The 19941-nt window shown below is 38.8% G+C and overlaps 1 protein-coding gene across 1 annotated transcript in view; it reads left to right on the top strand.

Annotated features, from left to right (window-relative positions):
• The window catches only part of PDE11A (phosphodiesterase 11A), a 270311-nt gene that overhangs the window by 189013 nt on the left and 61357 nt on the right, over positions 1-19941 (top strand). The window contains 2 exon segments of the mRNA XM_064373343.1: positions 7557-7647; positions 11244-11344. Coding sequence (XP_064229413.1) covers positions 7557-7647; positions 11244-11344 — 192 coding nt within the window.

Genomic DNA, 19941 nt, shown 5'->3' with positions numbered 1-19941 from the left:
TCCCCAAAACTCCTCAGAAAGCATCACCTCCAGGTTTCTATCCACCCTAATGTCCCCCATGGTCAATTTCCTATGCCCGCATACTGCCCTGGCTATGCCTTTTCCAAAGTGTGCATCTCATTCCATTTTAATTGCTGACTTGCAGATATGTCTCCCTTTCTTCTTTGGCACATGCCGCAGTGGGTGAACTGTGCCTGAAGCATAATAAACAATAAATGTTTGGTGAATGAACAAACGAATGTTAACTGCCGGAATGGATGAGATATTTTAACTATAGCACTTCAACGAGGTTTCCTCATTTCTTCAACAGATGCATCCTCTTATAAAACATTGTTTTTAACTTTTATGTTAGGTTTGGGGGTACATGTGAAGGTTTGTTACATAGGCAAACACATGTCATGGGGGTTTGTTAAATACATATTATTTAATCATGCAGATATTAAGCCCAGAACCTGATAGTTATCTTTTCTGCTTCTCTCCCTCCTTCCACTCTCCTGCCTCAAACAGACCCCAGTGTCTATTGTCTCCTTCTTTGTGTTCATAAGTTCTCATCATTTAGCTCCCACTTGTAAGTGACAACATGTGGTATTTGGTTTTCTGTACCTGCATTAGTTTGCTGAGGATAATGGCCTCCAGTTCCATCCATGTTATTGCAAAAGACACTACCTCATTCTTTTTTGTGGCTGCATAGTATTCCATGGTGTATATATGTGACATTTTCCTTATCCAATTGTGAATAGTGCCACAATGAAACATTGCTTTATACATTGTCTTGATGCCACATTAAAGAGCTGGAGCCCATTGAAGTGCACATTGTGTATGCTTTCATTGTAGGATCTCATTGCTCCTTGTGTGGAGTTCTTGTGTCTACACTGCATTATTTTTTTTGGATTCCTCTCTCTCCCAGGCCAATGGTATCATCATCAGTGTATCTCCCTCTAGCACGCTCTCTCCAGCCCCCTACCACTCTACCACTTATGCAGAAAGATGGGATAAATGTGTTAGAATTGTGTTGTAAAACAAGAGTGAGAGCCTTGTGGGTCCTTTCAAGAGTAAAGTGCACAATACTTATACTCAGATACCAACGGCCCCTCCCCAGAGAGAGAACTGGTGGATGGCATTGACAGAGGCTGCTCTTCTTGCTAGTTGATCCCTCAGCTATTGGGACCAAGAGTGCTTACCTAATCAAAGCTGGACCAATCAGATTTTTATCTTACAGGAATTTGAAGTTGGATTACCATGATATTAAGTCAGTTAGTTGCAGGGATCCAAGCTGCAGGCTCATGTAGATTTGGAAGCTGAGGCTGCCATTTGGGGAAAGCTATGATGATCGTGTACAAAATGGATAAAGAAACAAGAAAACCAGTCTACAAAGAGAAGAGAAGAGTGGAGCTGATATTCAGAGAGAAGCAGACTGGAGAGACTGTGTAACCTGAGAGAAAGACAGAGAAAAGTCAGACTTGATCCCTGGCTCCCTCCATCCCTGTTCCTATTTCTAGGACACCCAGCCATGATTGTGATGACTGGGCTTCTCCAGAGTTCCTGGTATCATTCAATCAGCCTACCTTTTAGTGAAGCTAGTTGTACTCCATTTCTGTTCTTTGCAACTCACACTTCCTGAGACAATGAGAAGAACTGCAGTTTATTTATTGTTTACTGTGTCTTAAGCCTTTACCACCATCAACTCTGTGGAGTTGATATGTTTGTCTCCATTTTACAGGAGGAACTGAGCCTCCTGTAAGTAAGGTAAGTAAACTTACCCAAATCCATTCATGTGGTAGAGTGGAGCCTGAACCAGAGATGTCTGTTTTCAGAAGCCATTCTTTAATCACTGCATCACACTCTGGTCCATGACTTTGTGACATCTATTTTGAGTTGTTGAACTTCCAGTTTATTGGCTGCCTTGTCAGATATATGAGCTCTTGAACAAAAATATATTTTGACATCCAACAATTCAAAGACATTGTCATAAAAATTATAAAACCAAACTAAAGCTTACTAGTCATATTTTTCAGTACCTCAATTTCACAAAAAACAAAAACTAAGGGCCCCAAATCTCAGGTTGCTTATATAAGACTGAATAGCATTTACACATAGGAGGCAGGTATTGAGTCATTGGTACTAGATTTCAGAGAATTTTTTGCATCCTCACATCACACGATCAGATCTGCCTATTCCAAGATAGTCTGATGCATTTTCTCAAGAAAATTAACTTTGCACACAGTTTACCAGTTCATGGGATGTTGGGAGCACTGCACCTACCTTATGGAGTCTCTTTTGGACTTAGGACACTTAATGCCACCATTACCCAACCTCCATCGAAATTTCCCTTGACAATGAATGCTGAAGGAGGCTTTTTAGCATCATGGTCAAGAAACTACCTTTTTACTGATTAGAATGAGATTTATTCAGTGAGTGTGCCATTGTTTAGAGAATCCCTTGCAAGAAACCTATCTTCTTTTCTTGCTTTTTATTTTCCAGTGAGTACTTTCTATATTCAAGATGCTGTGCTAGGGATTGTGGGAGAACTAAAGAGAAATAGCAAACATCCCTTCTCTTAAAATGCTCCCAGTCTAATTCTAGTCTTTCAAGTGATTTGAAAATGGGATTTAAATGCACCAATTATTATGTGGCAAAGTATATGCTACCTTTTTTTTCCATATATAAGGCTATAAAAAAACAGGAGACATTTAGCAAGGGACAAATTACTATATAAAATGCAAAATGCCTCTACAATAAAAAGTGTGACTTTCATTAGAGCATGATTTGATTTATTCTCTTAGCCTTTCTGATAAGTGAACCTTTGCATTTTCATATTTTGTTCTTAATTTTTAAGTATTGGAGTGCGTGCAATGAATGATCAATAAGTAGAGAGGGCAGCAGTACCACAGTGCTTTGAAATTGCTCTGTTCACTCCTCTCCCCTGTTTTCTCCAGGGACAGCGTTCCCCACTCATCCTTCTCTCTATTACAGCTGCCCCTGATGATTAAATATCAGTACCAAGCAGCTTTGTAGTATATTCTCCTAGGAGACTTCTTCTATTCATTTCTAGCATAATCTCTTATACTCATTTCTTGGGAATGAAAACCCATCTTGTCGCTTTCAGCCAGGTCCCAGAAGTGAAATACTGGGCACATTAATCTGCCATGACAGCCTAATCCCATTCCTCACCACCTCCCAACAATTCTCAATTTCCTAATTACCTTTCATAGTTTTCCTTCTTAAAGTTTCCTTTAAGTCATGGCTGCACACTGCCATTCAGTCTCTTTTTCAAAGAATATGCATATCTAGGGAAGTTATGAAGGTACATTTACATTTGCACACATTTTTGGTGCCTGTGCAAAGTGCTGAATGCCTGAAGGGAAATTTTCACTTTGACTTTTCTTTTTAACAAGTTTCTCCTCATTGAGCTGCCTATCCAAATGAAAAACTTTAGTATTTTAGGATGACCTGATCAATAACACACATCATAAATACTTACATATATAAAGATATTTGTACTTATGGAATGTGGATTCTCTTCCTCTCTCCATACTCCCTACATATATAATTGTATTTTCACAACTACAGGATGTGTGCCCCAAAGACACTTTTGTGATGGATATACTTAGCACAGACAGTTAAAACGAGGTGTTCTGTTAAAGTCAATTTTTTCCATATGCGATTGATCTCAGGGTTTTTTTTCATATTTTATGTGAGAAAGTAGAAGCATACCTTTATAAGTAGAAGTATATTATGTGAGAGACATGACCTCTTTATAAATGGTTTTATGATCGGCTGGGTGTAGTGGCTCATGCCTGTAATCCCAGCACTTTGGCAGGCAAAGGTGGGCAGATCACAAGGTCAGGAGTTCAAGATCAGCCTGGCCAACATGGTGAAACCCCATCTCTACTAAAGATACAAAAAATTAGCTGGGCATGGTGGCACACACCTGTAATCCCAATTACTTGGGAGGCTGAGGCAGGAGAATCACTCGAACCTGGGAGGCAGAGGTTGCAGTGAGCCAAGGTTGCACCATTGCACTGCGGCCTGGGCAGCAGCGGGAGACTCTGTCTCAAAAAAAAAAAAGGTTTTATGATCAATAAATAGTAATAATGCTGCATATTATGTCCCCACCCCCCGCCACAAAATCACAATGCATTTTCACATATTGCTGCCTATGGAAAATTATTACCATAAATAAACAGATTCACTTTTTAAAGCCAGCATTTTCCAAACTTATTTGGCCATGGAACCCTTTTTACTTCTTCCTTTAATGCTATTTGCCATTCAGAAGAACTAGTATTCTGTAGAATACTTTTCATAAAGCTTATCTGTGCACACATACACACACATATATATATATACACATGTTGCTACTTATATTAAAACTGTAGACTTGGTTCTTGGTGGTCCTAGGAAGTCACCGGTTGTGTAACAGCAGATATAGGCAGCATTCCTAGTGGGCCTTGGCCTGAGACAAAAGGCAGTGAGGAGTTTGGCAGTCTAGAAAATCTTCCAGGGACCAAATCTAATAGTATAAATAAGGGATCCATTTGGAAATGGAAGTATTCTTGCTTAGATAATTTTACTTTAAAAAAAAAAACCCTCAAAGTTGAGTTAGTACCATGCTCCATTTTCTGAGGTCTAAGATGGCATCTTGCTTGCAGAAAAGTGAGAACTTTTAGTGCAAAGTTGATCAGAGAAAAATCCCTGACACAATTATAGGGGGCTATGAGCTTCCTGAAGATCAGAACATGTCTTATTTCCCTTTGTATTCCACATGCGTGGGGCCTGACATAATAATAGTTATCAATGCTTATTAGTTGAATGAATGATGGATGAATGAATGACCCACAATGTCTCCCCACACTTTCATGACATTAGATTGGTTCAGTCACAAAATCTATCTATTTTCTATGATTGAATCAGTATTGTGTGAAGGTGGGAAGAATGTAAGGTGGAATTACAGAAGGGAACAAAGAGGGAATCTGATGAGGAACTGCTCAAACCATAGACAGTGGCTGCCTTTGCACAAATTCCGTGAGATAGAACACACTGGATCGGAGGCATATGGATATGGGGGAGAGGCCTCCCTCCTATGCACAGAAAGTAGCAGTGCATCAGAAGCCATTATGTATTTGTTAAAAGGTGTCATCATCGTCCCCATCCCCACTCGCTTAAAGGAGAAAACATCTTATTCACTGAAACAAAGAAGATACAGAGTGACTTCTGATCATCTAGCTGATATAACTTTTGGAGAGTCTGTTAACCCAATATGAATAAAGGAAGAAATAACATTTTGTATCTTGACTAGATACAAAACATTCACACTAGTAAGTGAGGTGCATGTGAGCATGGCTGACTCATGGGAATGATCTCAGGAATCTAAACCTGTGGTTAGTAGTGTTACTAATAGAATTCTGAATTAAATTTTGAAATTTTCTTTCATTGATAACAACCAGCTTGGTAAAAATGGGGAATCAAATACCAAATGTATGTGATAATTAAAATTATCATTTTCATTATGTAATAAGAAACTTAAAAACTTGGATTCAAATCTAGAACTGATAAAAGCTAGCTGTGTGACCGTGGGAAAGTTATTTAACTTCTCTGAGCCCTGTTTTCCTCATGTGTAAATGAGAAAATAATACTTATATCATGACCATTGTCAGGACTAAATGCTATAATGTATTCAGTTGTTAATATATAGACTAGTGCATAGTAGATACTTACTAATGGTTGCTTTTATTAATAATAATATTGGTATTATAAAATATGCTAACACCCTTATTATCAACCTCCCAACTTGAACTGTAGTCTCTCAACATAGTAACTACTGTAAACTTATTAGACAAGAAACCAATATTTTTTAAAGCACTTACTCCATGCCAGGCACTAGAATGTGATATGCACACAAAGCATCACAGAATTTCAACAGCTAAGAAAAAGGCATATAGTATACATTTTGAAACATGTATCTTCACAGAAATGAGCTCTATGTAAGACAAATAGTAACTAACATTAAATATTAATTTATCACTGATTACTAAGATTTGCCTAGCAAATTTTCACTTATTAAATGATATAAATTAAGGCAAGATTTAAAGAAATAACACATACATGTTTAAAATCTAATATCCTCCTTGCTAAGCACTTTACTAAGAATAATAATTTTATAATAATATTTTATATTATATTGTTTCATATAATATTCAGTAATCACTACTAAACCTAATCCTGTTGGATGAGCGACCACATGTAGGGAGAAGAACTGGGAGAGTCTTTCCAAGAACTGCAGGTCCCTTGTACCCCCGAACTGATGGTGGTTTTGGGGTGCCTCACACTGAAGATGGAGGAAAGCTTGTGACCAAAATTCTTCATGTTGCATTTAGATGCAGTCCTTGCTTCTTTCACTGGCAGGACAAATTGTGTGCAGTCAATCTCCAGCCTTTCCAAGTTAAGGCCAAATGGCGCTTTCAATGTCGAAGCCCCCTGCAATAAGCAAGAAAGAACAAAAAGCTCTAGATGGATCCTTAGCCTGAGTCCCATGGCTGCCTTTTACCCTGTGGACTTCTCTGGGATCTCTTGATTCTTAAGATGCTCTAACTCCCATTTCTTAAACAAAGTTGGAAATAAATGTTTTTGAACTTCTTTTTTTTTTTGGTCTTTCTCTGTCCCCCAGGCTGGAGTGCAATGGCATGATCTTGGCTTACTGCAACCTCTGCTTCCCGATGTCAAGCAATTCTCCTGCCTCACACTCCTAAGTAATGAACACTTTGCAGAACTCACGTTGTTAAGAAATGGGTTGTTCTACATAAATGAAATTTACAGATAACTTAAAGTGATCCCTTTAAGTATCAATGAGTATTTTATTAATTTAAAATGGAAATAGTCATATGTGTTTTAATTATTGATTAATAATTAATATAGACTACAATCTACTACATTCTGGAAACTGTAATAGGCATTTTCAAATGTTTTATTGTTCTCATAAATAACAGGTTAGGTAGATAATATAATCTTAGAGACAAAGAAACTGAATCTTAAAGAGGCCAAATAACCATCCGAAGCTACTACTTGGAGGAAGAGCTGAGATTTCACTCCAAATCCAGAGAACTTTCAGAGTTCCACACTGAGATATCATGGTGTGACTGTGGACTGGGAAGCCGTAGTGGAAAGTTGTCAGCCTATCATGTAGAGTAGATAAAATGCACTCTGCAGAATATTCACAAGGTCATCTCCTATGGAAGGTCAGATTCATTTTGTATAAGACAGTTGTTCTGAACACTCAGAAGTCACAGAAGTTAAAAAGACAATTATGTCTTTTTTTCCTCAGAACATCCATAGCACTTTGGTTGGACCTGGAGCACATTTCTACAGTGTATTAGTATTTGCATTGTTTTTATGTGCATTATTTTTCCTTATAATCTCATCCCATCTTTCTTACTAGTCTGTAAATTTCTCAGGGCCAGAGACTGTGCTGAATTCATCATATATCATCCGCAGCATCTAGCCTAATACCTAGAAAGTTCTATGTATTGGGAACTTGCTTATATTTCTCTGTCCTCTTTCAGGAGTGGCTCCGCCCTGGCCCAGCTCTATGGAACCTCTGCTACCTTGGAGCATCACCATTTTAACCATGCTGTGATGATCCTTCAAAGTGAGGTACAGGCCCGACGGTCCACTTCTCCACTTGACGGAAACCAGAACAACTCTTTGTTTCCTCCCTCTCTTTCTTTGTGGTGCCACAGATAGAGACAAAGAAGCCAGAAAACCATTTCTAAGTCAAATTACTGGGCCTTGGTGGCTTTTGCTGTTCCTTTAGATACCTGAGCAGGACCTTACAGAGTCTTCTGAGCTGATTCACTTGGGCTTAATTATTGATTATGAGGCTTTTCAGATTCACTTAATAAGGTAACAGATATAGACCGCTTGTCACCAGAGCATACCTAACCTTCCTCAAAGGATACAGAGCACTAAGGGAATGACTTAATCCAAACAGTGAGTGGCCCAACATTCCCATTTTGTGAAACTCTTAAGTCATTTTAAAAGATGGCAGAAGCAAAAACAGGGTGAGAAAGTTACACTTTATTAGCACAACTGAGAAACTATAAAACATAAAAGAACTTAAAATTGCTGGTGGGACCAGTTAGGATGTGAGAACTGCAGCTAAACTTAAGACTCGGGGCTGATGCCATATGCCTTATTTTGCTTTGTGTGGCAATGCAGGAGTTAGAAGTAGTTAGAATTTTATACTTTTAGCTCTCCACAGAGAAAAACAGAAACCACTAACTGACTCTGGCTGCGGCATCTGAGTTTTAAATTGCCAGGAAATAATCTGTTTAATTTTCTGCAGGCGTACAGACCTTTTTTTTTTTTTTTTTTTTTTGAGGCCAGGAAGGGATCATCTGTTCCCCATTATTTGTCAGTTCTCTAGCTGTGCCATTAATTATTATTATTATCATCATTAAGGCCCTGCTTTGCTGGAATAGCATCATTAAATATGGAGGTTTTTTTCCTCCAGCCTATCTTGAGAAAGCATGTCTTTTGCAATATCATGGAGGCCTTCGACCCCATAAAAGAGAGTCGGCACTCTGGAACCTGAATGCAGGCTGCACAAGGGAAAACCTGCTGGGAATGATGTATTTTCAGTCGGGAATGAAACACTAAGAGTTAGGCTCTCAGTAACTGGCAGAAGCCAGCATCCTGGCCTCTGTAGCTATGGAATTTTCCTCCAAAAGCCATGTCTTAGCTGAGAACTATGGAAGAACTTCGATTCAGACTATCTTTTCTGTACTAATAAAGGTGATGACTATACACCTCTGGCTCCACAAACCACCACCTTTGTAATAACAAGCATTATAAACAGGACGTCAGGTTTCCTTAGGGAAACAAACCCCACTCACTCAGAATTTGTGTTCATGCAAACAAAACACATTGGCCGTCCTTCACTCTGGAGTTCCCTATGAAGAGCAGAGACTATCAAAGGCGGAACTATGCTTTGTCCCAGCACTGCCTCCAGTCCCCTGTGGTCCTGCCCATGAGAAAGACAGAAATGCCAGTGGTGGTATTGTTCCACTTTCCAAGTAAGCTCTGGTGCAGAGCTTAGATGGCTTAAGGAAGCTTGCCCAGACCTTTCTTCCTCCACATCTGCATGTCTTTCCATTAATGGCACACACACTGCTTCCCTAAACAAAGAGTCGAAGCAGTATTTCAGGGAGACTCAAATCTACTTCAGGGACCAAAATTTTAAGGCACTATAGAAGACTAATCTGCATATAAACAATACACTGATTGCAAATTAACTTTTTTAAAAAATTAAAGCTGATCTGGCTAGCACTGTCACTCTTAGCTGTAAATGTCATTAGAGATTATATATCCTTCAAAATACCATATATTTACTGTACCTTTTCTATGTTTAATTAGGTTTAGATATCCAAATACCATTGTGTTATAGGTGCCCACAGCATTCCATACAGGAACATGCTGTATGGGTGTATGATGTAGCCTAGGAGCAATAGGCTATCCCATATAGCCTAGGTATGCAGTCAGCTCTATCATCTAGTTTTGTGTAAGTGCACTCTATGATGTTCACACGATGAGGAAGTCACCTAACAATGTATTTCTTGGGATGTACCCCATTGTTACATGATGCATGACTGTAATAAAATGCACACCCTCATAAAATAATCAGCATCCTCAAGTTCAGACCAGCTTTCTTCATATCTCAGTGTTAACCTTTACTGCAACTTGCTCCTAAAGGCTGCATTTCTTTGGGAGATGCTGGGTGCATGGCTGGACCCAGGTGACTGCTTTTCCATAGCTTCCTACCACTTTTTCCCCAGTCCCAGAACACCTGCCTGTGATTGACCCTTGGGTAATGCACAGGCAAAAAACCTAGACAGAATCATGGTGCAGCATTCCTTTTGTTATTTGTCTTCTTAATGGCTGAATTAAGGGTCTGAAGAGCTCATTTGAAAATTATTATTAAGATTGGACCTGGTCCCAGGTGGAACCAATATACCTAGTCTTTAAGGAGTGGTGGGTTCACTCAATGAAATAAATTAACTTGGAAGAACAGATTATCATCTGGTGCCTGGTAAGAGATAATTTACTAGTTGATATTCTAATTCACTGAAATAATTAATTTACCTCTCATTGGATAATGGTTCATTCTCAGGCAGTACTCCTCCACCATCTTCCGGCTCTCAACATAAGATTTAAAACTGGTCCAGTTCCCAGGCCATATAATGATGAGTTCATATTTCACACTAAGAAAACCTGAAAAATGAAAAGTCCTAACTTTCAAAACAAACTAAGTGAATTGTTGGTCACTTTACAGAAGGATTTTTCACTTTACTAAAAACAAATATTTTAGCCTAGTGTGGGTCACATAAATTTTGATGAAAACAAGGGTACCTTTCAAAGGTACGGAGATAAAGATGTCATCCCAACTTTACTTAGGTAATGGTCATTTTAGAAACCCATTGTGCCAAGAACCATGCCTTATACATCCTAGCTATTCAATAATTATTCATATTCACCATACTAAAGTAGCCTGCCAAACACTTCATCAAGATGCACCTTAATGGTGGGAGGTAGGGTTCCTCTGCTTCAGCAGCAGTGACATATTGGGCCAGGTAAGTCTTTGTTGTGTGCATCACAGGATGTGTAGCAGCATCCCTGGCCTCTACTGCTAGATGCCAGTAGCACTCCTGTTGGTTGTGACAATCAAAATGTCACTAGACCTTGCTGACGTTCCCCATTGTTGACATCTCCCCTAGTTGAGAAACACAGGTCTAATGGCTTTTTATTCTTCTTAAAGTCATTTGTTGCTATGGCAACTGTTTCCAAAATGCCAGCTTAAACCTTTACTGGAAGTAAAAATAGTATTTATTTTAGGGGGAGAAATGTTCTCAAATGTTTTACAAACTTCTCCTCTAAGTAATTCCATAGGAAACAGGTAGTCAGATGGAATTGTGGGCACAACATATTCACAGTAAGATAAATTCCAACAATTTCAAATTTCCCTTTGAGACTAAGCACATAACAAAGTTGGTAGACTTTCTCAAAAATGACTTGCATTCTGACTTTGCTATGCTTCCAGGGAATCTGTTTATATTTATGCAAAATTTCACTACTCTTTTTAAAAAGTGATTTTTTTTAATGTTCCAAGACTTTTTTTAAATAAAGGAAAAACATGTAATCAACAACCACAGATTTAATATTGTCCCTTGTGACTTTTGGCTTTCTCATTACAGGGTCACAATATCTTTGCTAACCTGTCCTCCAAGGAATATGGTGACCTTATGCAGCTTTTGAAGCAGTCAATATTGGCAACAGACCTCACGCTATACTTTGAGTAGGTATTGGCATTTGATCTATTTGACAAATGGATATCTAAAGTTCCATGCTGTAATTAATCTCCAGGTCTACACTGGCGGTTTCCTGCTATTCTAGCATGGATATCAATGTGTAAATGAGCTAAACTTTTTTTCTTATTGTTTCTCTCTCCTATAAGTGATGTTCATTAAGGTGATATGTATAAGCCAAGAGAATCAAGGCTACAGTCACAAGATTTCTATTTGTCTTCTGTTTTATGAGCCTTGTTTATAAGCCTTGTTTGACACACAACTCTGAAACTAAGTGATGACCATTTTAATTTTAGATACTGACTAATATTGCTATTTGAGACTATTAACTTCTGGTCAGCTGTATAATGGCACTAATAATAAAGATGAAAAATATTCACTGATTGGAAATTAACTAGCAATCCAACAGTTCATTCCTTGTTTCTTTTCTTTCTCTTTCTTTCCCTGCATTTCGCCAAAGTTCAGGCCTTTCTCTGAGCTGGAAATTGTACCTTCCCATTTCCAATGAGACCTGCTTTATCAGGTGCCACCTCGTTCAGCAGCCTGGAAATTTCTTCTCTCACTGATTTGCACAATTTTTTCCTATCTTAGAGACCAAGCTATGTTACTCCCTTAAAAAATTATTTCATTTGATCCCATAGAAATCTTTAATTGCTTTTTTATTTACCTTTCTTTTACTGTCTACCTTTTTAAATAAATAGAGCACATTTAGTATCTCTATTTTCCTAACACCCATTTACACCATCAAGAGCAGAGTCTGTCTCCACACTCTATCAAGATTGTACTCTCAGAGGTCACCTGAGACATACATTTCTTTCCTCAAATGTGATGGAATCACATCTGTACTCACTTCTGATAGTTTCCATCTTCTTTGAGATATCTGAAGGTTTAATGAGTTATTATCGATTTCTACTCTCCTTGCTTCCCCAATCTCCAGCTGCCTTTCTCTCTTCCTTTCTAGATCCTTGGCAGGTTTCTTTTCTCCTTGCTCCTGTGTTTAAGCTCTTGAACCATGTTCTTCTTTCTCTACTCAGATCACTCCTCTAGTCTCATTTCTATGTTACTTCTATTTATGTTATGACCTTTGTGTAGAAGACTCTGAAATTCTTCACTCTAACCCTCCCTCACACTGTAGACCTGTATCTCCAACTTCTATCTCAAAAAACCTTCAGTGTCCTCATTGCTTTCAAAGGAAGCTGTAAACTTGGTTTGACTTTCAAGGTCCTCTATAATCTGCCCCAACCTTTTTTCATTCTAACCTTCCACTTCTCCCCTACAGGACTGGTCTATGTCAACCAGACTAGTCTATGCATTACCCTTTGGAACACCCTGTGTAATGCTCCTTGTGCCCTCACTGTATCACCATTCCCACATGGAATCCTGTTCCTCCACTCGCTGACTTCCTGAACTGACCATCCTTTAAGATCTGTCTCTTCTACCACTTTTTCTAGGAAGTCTTGTGTCACTCGCTTTGAAATGACTCCCTTTGAAAAGCACTGTGGCATTGCATCAGTTAGAATTAGGTTCAATTGTAAGGGATGTCCAAAGCTTAAGACACTCAAAGCTCAAAGAGATTGCTAGAAAGTCAGTCTATAAAATGCTCAGCACCCAGGAAGTCCTCTACCAACATAGCCAGGTCACTCCCTTTATTCTACCTGAAGAAGGCCAGAAATTTATTCTCTGGAGAAATAAAATGAGGATCTCTGAACTGAGGAAAGGTACAGGGTGGGAATGAGATACAGTGCTCAGAAGACAGGATTAAGTTAAATGGAACTAGTCTCTGGATTGAAAACCTATAGACCATGGCCAAGCACTTAGAAGCTAGGGGTCTATAAGCCACACACCCAGGGTTGTCAGATTTAGCAAGCAGAAGTACAGAAAGTCCAGTTACATTTAAATTTCAGATAAACAATGAATAGTTTTTTAGAATAGAAAGATAATTAGATGTCTCATGAAACATTTGGGACATATTTATACTAAAAATTATTTTTTGTATATTTCAGAATAGCTGTAAGAGAGGACTTGAAATGTTTCTAACAAATAGAAATGATAAATATTCAAGGTGGCAGATATCCTAAATACACTGACTTGATCATGGCACATTCTGTGCATGTAATAAAATGTCATATGTGCCCAATAAATATGGATAAATATTATGTATCAATAAAAATTTTGAAAATAATTTTTATCTGAAACTCAAATTATTTTATCTAGCAAGTGTACCCCTCCCACACACACAACTCCCATTTAGCTTTTTTTTTTTTTTTTTTTTTTTTTTATTTATTTATTTATTGCATTTTAGGTTTTGGGGTACATGTGAAAAACATGCAAGGTTGTTGCATAGGTGCATACGTGGCAGTGTGATTTGCTGCCTTCCTCCCCTTCACCCATATCTGGCATTTCTCCCCATGCTATCCCTCCCCAATTCCCCACCCCCCCGCTGTCCCCCCCCACTCCCCCACAACAGACCCCCATGTATAGTGCTCCCCTCCCTGTGTCCATATGTTCTCCTTGTTCAACACCCGCCTATGAGTGAGAACATGTGGTGTTTGATTTTGTGTTCTTGTGTCAGTTTGCTGAGAATGATGGTTTCCAGGTTCATCCATGTCCCTACAAAGGACGCGAACTCCTCGTTTTTAATGGCTGCATAATATTCCATGGTGTATATGTGCCACATTTTTCCTGTCCAGTCTATCATCGATGGGCATTTGGGTTGGTTCCAGGTCTTTGCTATTGTAAACTGTGCTGCTATGAACATTCGTGTGCATGTGTCCTTATAGTAGAACGATTTATAATCCTTTGGATATATGCCCAGTAATGGGATTGCTGGGTCAAATGGAATTTCTATTTCTAGGTCCTTGAGGAATCGCCACACTGTTTTCCACAATGGTTGAACTAATTTACACTCCCACCAACAGTGTAAAAGTGTTCCTATTTCTCCACATCCTCTCCAGCATCTGTTGTCTCCAGATTTTTTAATGATTGCCATTCTAACTGGTGTGAGATGGTATCTCAATGTAGTTTTGATTTGCATTTCTCTAATGGCCAGTGATGATGAGCATTTTTTCATATGCTTGTTGGCCTCATGTATGTCTTCTTTTGTAAAGTATCTGTTCATATCCTTCGCCCACTTTTGAATGGGCTTGTTTGTTTTTTTCTTGTAAATCTTTTTTAGCTCGTTGTAAATTCTGGATATCAGCCCTTTGTCAGATGGGTAGGCTGCAAAAATTTTTTCCCATTCTGTTGGTTGCCGATTCACTCTATTGACTGTTTCTTTTGCTGTGCAGAAGCTGTGGAGTTTGATTAGGTCCCATTTGTCTATTTTGGCTTTTGTTGCCAATGCTTTTGGTGTTTTGGTCATGAAGTCCTTGCCTACGCCTATGTCCTGAATGGTTTTGCCTAGGTTTCCTTCTAGTGATTTTATGGTGTTAGGTCTTATGTTTAAGTCTTTAATCCATCTGGAGTCAATTTTAGTGTAAGGTGTCAGGAAGGGGTCGAGTTTCTGCTTTCTGCATATGGCTAGCCAGTTTTCCCAACACCACTTATTGAACAGGGAATCCTTTCCCCATTGCTTGTTTTTATCAGGTTTGTCAAAGATCGGGTGGTTGTAGATATGTTGTGTTGCCTCCGACGCCTCTGTTCTGTTCCATTGGTCTATATCTCTGTTTTGGTACCAGTACCATGCTGTTTTGATTACTGTAGCCTTGTAGTAGAGTTTGATGTCTGGTAGTGTGATGCCTCCTGCTTTGTTCTTTTTGCTTAGAATTGACTTGGCTATGCGGGCTCTCTTTTGGTTCCATATGAAGTTTAAGGTGGTTTTTTCCAGTTCTGTGAAGAAGGTCATTGGTAGCTTGATGGGGATAGCATTGAATCTGTATATTACTTTGGGCAGTATGGCCATTTTCACGATATTAATTCTTCCTAACCATGAACATGGAATGTTTCTCCATCTGTTTGTGTCCTCTCTTATTTCGTTGAGCAGTGATTTGTAGTTCTCCTTGAAGAGGTCCTTTACATTCCTTGTTAGTTGTATTCCTAGGTATTTTATTCTCTTTGTAGCAATTGTGAATGGCAGTTCGTTCTTGATTTGGCTCTCTTTAAGTCTGTTATTGGTGTATAGGAATGCCTGTGATTTTTGCACGTTGATTTTGTATCCTGAGACTTTGCTGAAGTTGCTTATCAGTTTCAGGAGCTTTTGGGCTGAGATGAGGGGGTCTTCTAGATATACAATCATGTCGTCTGCAAATAGAGACAATTTGACTTCCTCCTTTCCTAATTGAATACCCTTTATTTCTTTTTCTTGCCTGATTGCTCTGGCTAGAACTTCCAGTACTGTATTGAATAGGAGTGGTGAGAGAGGGCATCCTTGTCTAGTGCCAGATTTCAAAGGGAATGCTTCCAGTTTTTGCCCGTTCAGTATGATATTGGCTGTCGGTTTGTCGTAAATAGCTTTTATTATTTTGAGATACGTTCCATCGATACCTAGTTTATTGAGGGTTTTTAGCATAAAGGGCTGTTGAATTTTGTCGAAGGCCTTCTCTGCATCGATTGAGATAATCATGTGGTTTTTGTCTTTGGTTCTGTTTATGTGGTGAATTACATTTATAGACTTGCGTATATTGAACCAGCCTTGCATCCCCGGGATGAATCCTACTTGATCATGGTGGATAAGCTTTTTGATGTGCTGTTGTAATCGGCTTGCCAGTATTTTATTGAAGATTTTTGCATCTATGTTCATCATGGATATTGGCCTGTAGTTTTCTTTTCTTGTTGAGTCTCTGCCAGGTTTTGGTATTAGGATGATGTTGGTCTCATAAAATGATTTGGGAAGGATTCCCTCTTTTTGGATTATTTGGAATAGTTTCAGTATGAATGGTATCAGTTCCTCTTTGTATGTCTGGTAGAATTCGGCTGTGAACCCATCTGGACCTGGGCTTTTTTTGGGTGGTAGGCTCTTAATTGCTGCCTCGACTTCAGACCTTGTTATTGGTCTATTCAGGGTTTCGGCTTCTTCCTGGTTTAGGCTTGGGAGGAGGCAGCTGTCCAGGAATTTATCCATTTCCTCCAGGTTTTCTAATTTATGTGCATAGAGTTGTTTGTAATAATCTCTGATGATGGTTTGAATTTCTGTGGAATCTGTGGTGATATCCCCTTTGTCATTTTTTATTGCATCTATTTGATTATTCTCTCTTTTCTTTTTTATTAATCTGGCTAGTGGTCTGTCTATTTTGTTGATCTTTTCAAAAAACCAGCTCCTGGATTTATTGATTTTTTGAAGGGTTTTTCGTGTCTCTATCTCCTTCAATTCTGCTTTGATCTTAGTTATTTCTTGTCTTCTGCTAGGTTTTGAGTTTTTTTGATCTTGCTCCTCTAGCTCTTTCAATTTTGACGATAGGGTGTCAATTTTAGATCTCTCCCTTCTTCTCATGTGGGCACTTATTGCTATATATTTTCCTCTAGAGACTGCTTTAAATGTGTCCCAGAGATTCTGGTATGTGGTGTCTTCATTCTCGTTGGTTTCGAAGAACGTCTTTATTTCTGCCTTCATTTCATTGTTTATCCAGTCAACATTCAGGAGAAAGTTGTTCATTTTCCATGAGGCTGTGCGGTTCTGGGTTGGTTTCTGAATTCTGAGTTCTAACTTGATTGCACTGTGGTCTGAGAGACTGTTTGTTATGGTTTCCGTTCTTTTGCATTTGCTGAGGAGTGATTTACTTCCAATTATGTGGTCAATTTTAGAGTAGGTGTGATGTGGTGCTGAGAAGAATGTATATTCTGTGGATTTGGGGTGGAGAGTTCTGTAAATGTCTATTAGGTTTGCTTGGTCCAGGTCTGAGTTCAAGTCCTGGATATCCTTGTTAATTTTCTGTCTCGTTGATCTGTCTAATATTGACAATGGTGTGTTGAAGTCTCCCACTATTATTGTGTGGGAGTGTAAGTCTCTTTGTAAGTCTTTAAGAACTTGCCTTATGTATCTGGGTGCTCCTGTATTAGGTGCATATATATTTAGGATCGTTAGCTCTTCTTGCTGCATTGATCCTTTTACCATTATGTAATGTCCTTCTTTGTCTCTTTTGATCTCCATTTAGCTTTTTAATGCGTTACTATTACACGTGGAAAACAGAATCACAGAACATTTTATAAGCATCCAATATGAAAGTCAGGGGCCAAAACAGACAGGAAAAAAAAATGAAATTCAGAGAAAACAGGGAGAGGAAGAAAACAAAAAACTAAAAAATGCTGTTAGTATTCTCAGAGAGGTAATATATTGCATCCATGAAACAAGAACAGGGTGCTTTTTAAAAATAATAATAGGAGCAACCATGAAAAAGAAGGCACTTTTAAAAATTAAGAATATGATAAACAAAATTAAAAAATCAAATGAAAGCATCAGGAAATAGAGGCCAAGGACAAAAGGCAGCAAGACAGAAAACACTGCTGTATTTTATTATATCTCTTTAGTGCTATTTGATTTGTTAACTATGTTCACGTATTACTTTGATACATATAATTTTTAATTAGGTTAAAAAATATACTTAAAAAATTGAAATCCCAGCTCTGCCACTAATTAGCTGTGTGACAGCAGATAAATTATTTACTTCTCTGAGCCTTTCTTTCGAGTATAAAATGGAGATAACAGTACCTATGTCATGTCTTTTAAATGTCTCATATATGGTGACATCTACAACCTCGTTTGCTTTATAATCTATTTTGCATGTTCTGCGGCCCTTTAGTTGACTTAAATGGCATGATCTTTCATCTTTTTCTTGATTAATGCTCCTTGATATGGGATTTATGGAAAGCCTGTATCCTTTTAATGTTTTATTGCCTGTCCCTGACACTTGCAGGATCTTGTGTTATTTTTCTCGAAGTAGAAGTATTTTCCAAACTATGTGTCCAAGTAACTTCTAAAGAGAGAGCAAAAAAATCTCAACACTCAGAGTCCATTTATCAAGCCCTGTTAGGGATTTGACAAATCACTGAGTGACCACTGGCATGCAGTCAAGGAAGTTGGTTGCAACTCGTTTTCTCATTACTCTGTTCTTATCTTAATGCTGCAGCCCCTGCTAATGTTTGCTGACTCCCAAAGAAGCTAGCTTGTTCTCTTTTCGTCAGCGTTATTGTTTTTTGAGGTTCTGAATAGCTGCCCACTCTCTAATCTAGACCTTCAGAGGACTGGTTCACTTGCCTGTCTAAAGTTGCATTAAAATATTGCCGTTATTTTTAGCCAGAACAATCCCTAGGGTTATAATGAGGGGGAAAGCAGCTACTGCAAACTGTCACCTAGATGTTTTTATTTAATAGATGTGCAATTGTGGGATTGGAAGGGATCTTAGAAATGTTGCAATCCAATTCATCTCTTTTATTTTGCTGATCAGGCACTGAGGTCCAAATGGTTAAACAGTGTAGCTTAGGTCACGTAACTCATTATTGGCAAAACTGAAACCCACACCTCCTCTTTCAGGGCTTTTTCTTCAATCACCATTGTTCCCTCTCTAATGGAAGAATCAAGAAATAATTGTAATTTTAATTGGGGATATATTATGTGACAATGTTAACCTTTCCAGGTGTTCTATAATCAGTTTAAACACCAGCTTGGGGCCCCTGTGTCCTCTCCCAAAGCAAAGTTGGAGCTAAGGGCTTGCATTCAGGTAGTTTTGTTTTGGAAATAATACCAAGAATAAGAGTGAGGATCTGGGACAGTAAAATGGGGAAGGAGGGAAGCCAATGAAAGGAAGGACACATTTCTTTGTTGTTCTCTGCTATGGTCAGCCAGGCTTGATCCTGCAGGGACCGTCTGAGAAGTCTCATATATTGCACTTCAAAATTGTCTACCACCCACCATCCTCATTAGCCAAAGGTCGCTCTGTGGGGTGTTAACTCTCATGTACTTCCAGGTTGTGTGTGCCTGATGGCTGGGCATTCCTGCAGCCATACCATTTTTGGTCCCACACATGAAGTCAGAGCAGTGCCAGGGCAGAAATTATGTGATCCGCCTGACCACCAAAGCACTGCATGTAGCAGCAATGGCAGGAGAGGGCTAGGTGGACCAAGAGGATGTAAAGGTCCCCCCGTACAACTCGTTTCTGGAAGTCTGGATTATTGTTGGTTCTACCCTGACTACTCAACTCAAAAGTCATGATACAGTTAAATAAACCAAATAGGAATCTCACTGTCCCTCTAGGAGAGGGCCAGGCTGGGTGGGATAGAGCCCTGCCTTTTGGAGACAGGTTTCTGACTCATTCCTAGGGCAAGAATTTCTTGCCATGCTCCAACAGGAAAAAACATATAAGATTCATGGAAATGTGGAAAGGCTCTCAAAACATCCACAAAAGTTTATGACTTTAATTTCTAAAGACCTTGTGTGTCCTTGGGATTCTGTGCTATTCAAATGGCATATGAAAGCAGAATTCACAAGATTAAAATACAAGAACAAAATCCTTAATGTGAACTTCTAAGTTTCACAACCTGAGCCTGGGGGTTAATGATTCATTCTGATTTTCTAACTCAATGAAGACGTTTTCCAGTTACTGCTGAGTGATTTTCTGAAATTGATTTCTGTGCCTATTTCTGAGTCCCTGCAGTG

The sequence above is a fragment of the Aotus nancymaae genome, unplaced genomic scaffold (assembly GCF_030222135.1).
Source record: "Aotus nancymaae isolate 86718 unplaced genomic scaffold, 86718_ANA_hifiasm-v0.15.2.pri h1tg000008l, whole genome shotgun sequence".
Classification (NCBI taxonomy): Eukaryota; Metazoa; Chordata; class Mammalia; order Primates; family Aotidae; genus Aotus; species Aotus nancymaae.
This window is presented reverse-complemented; position numbering and strand designations above follow the sequence as displayed.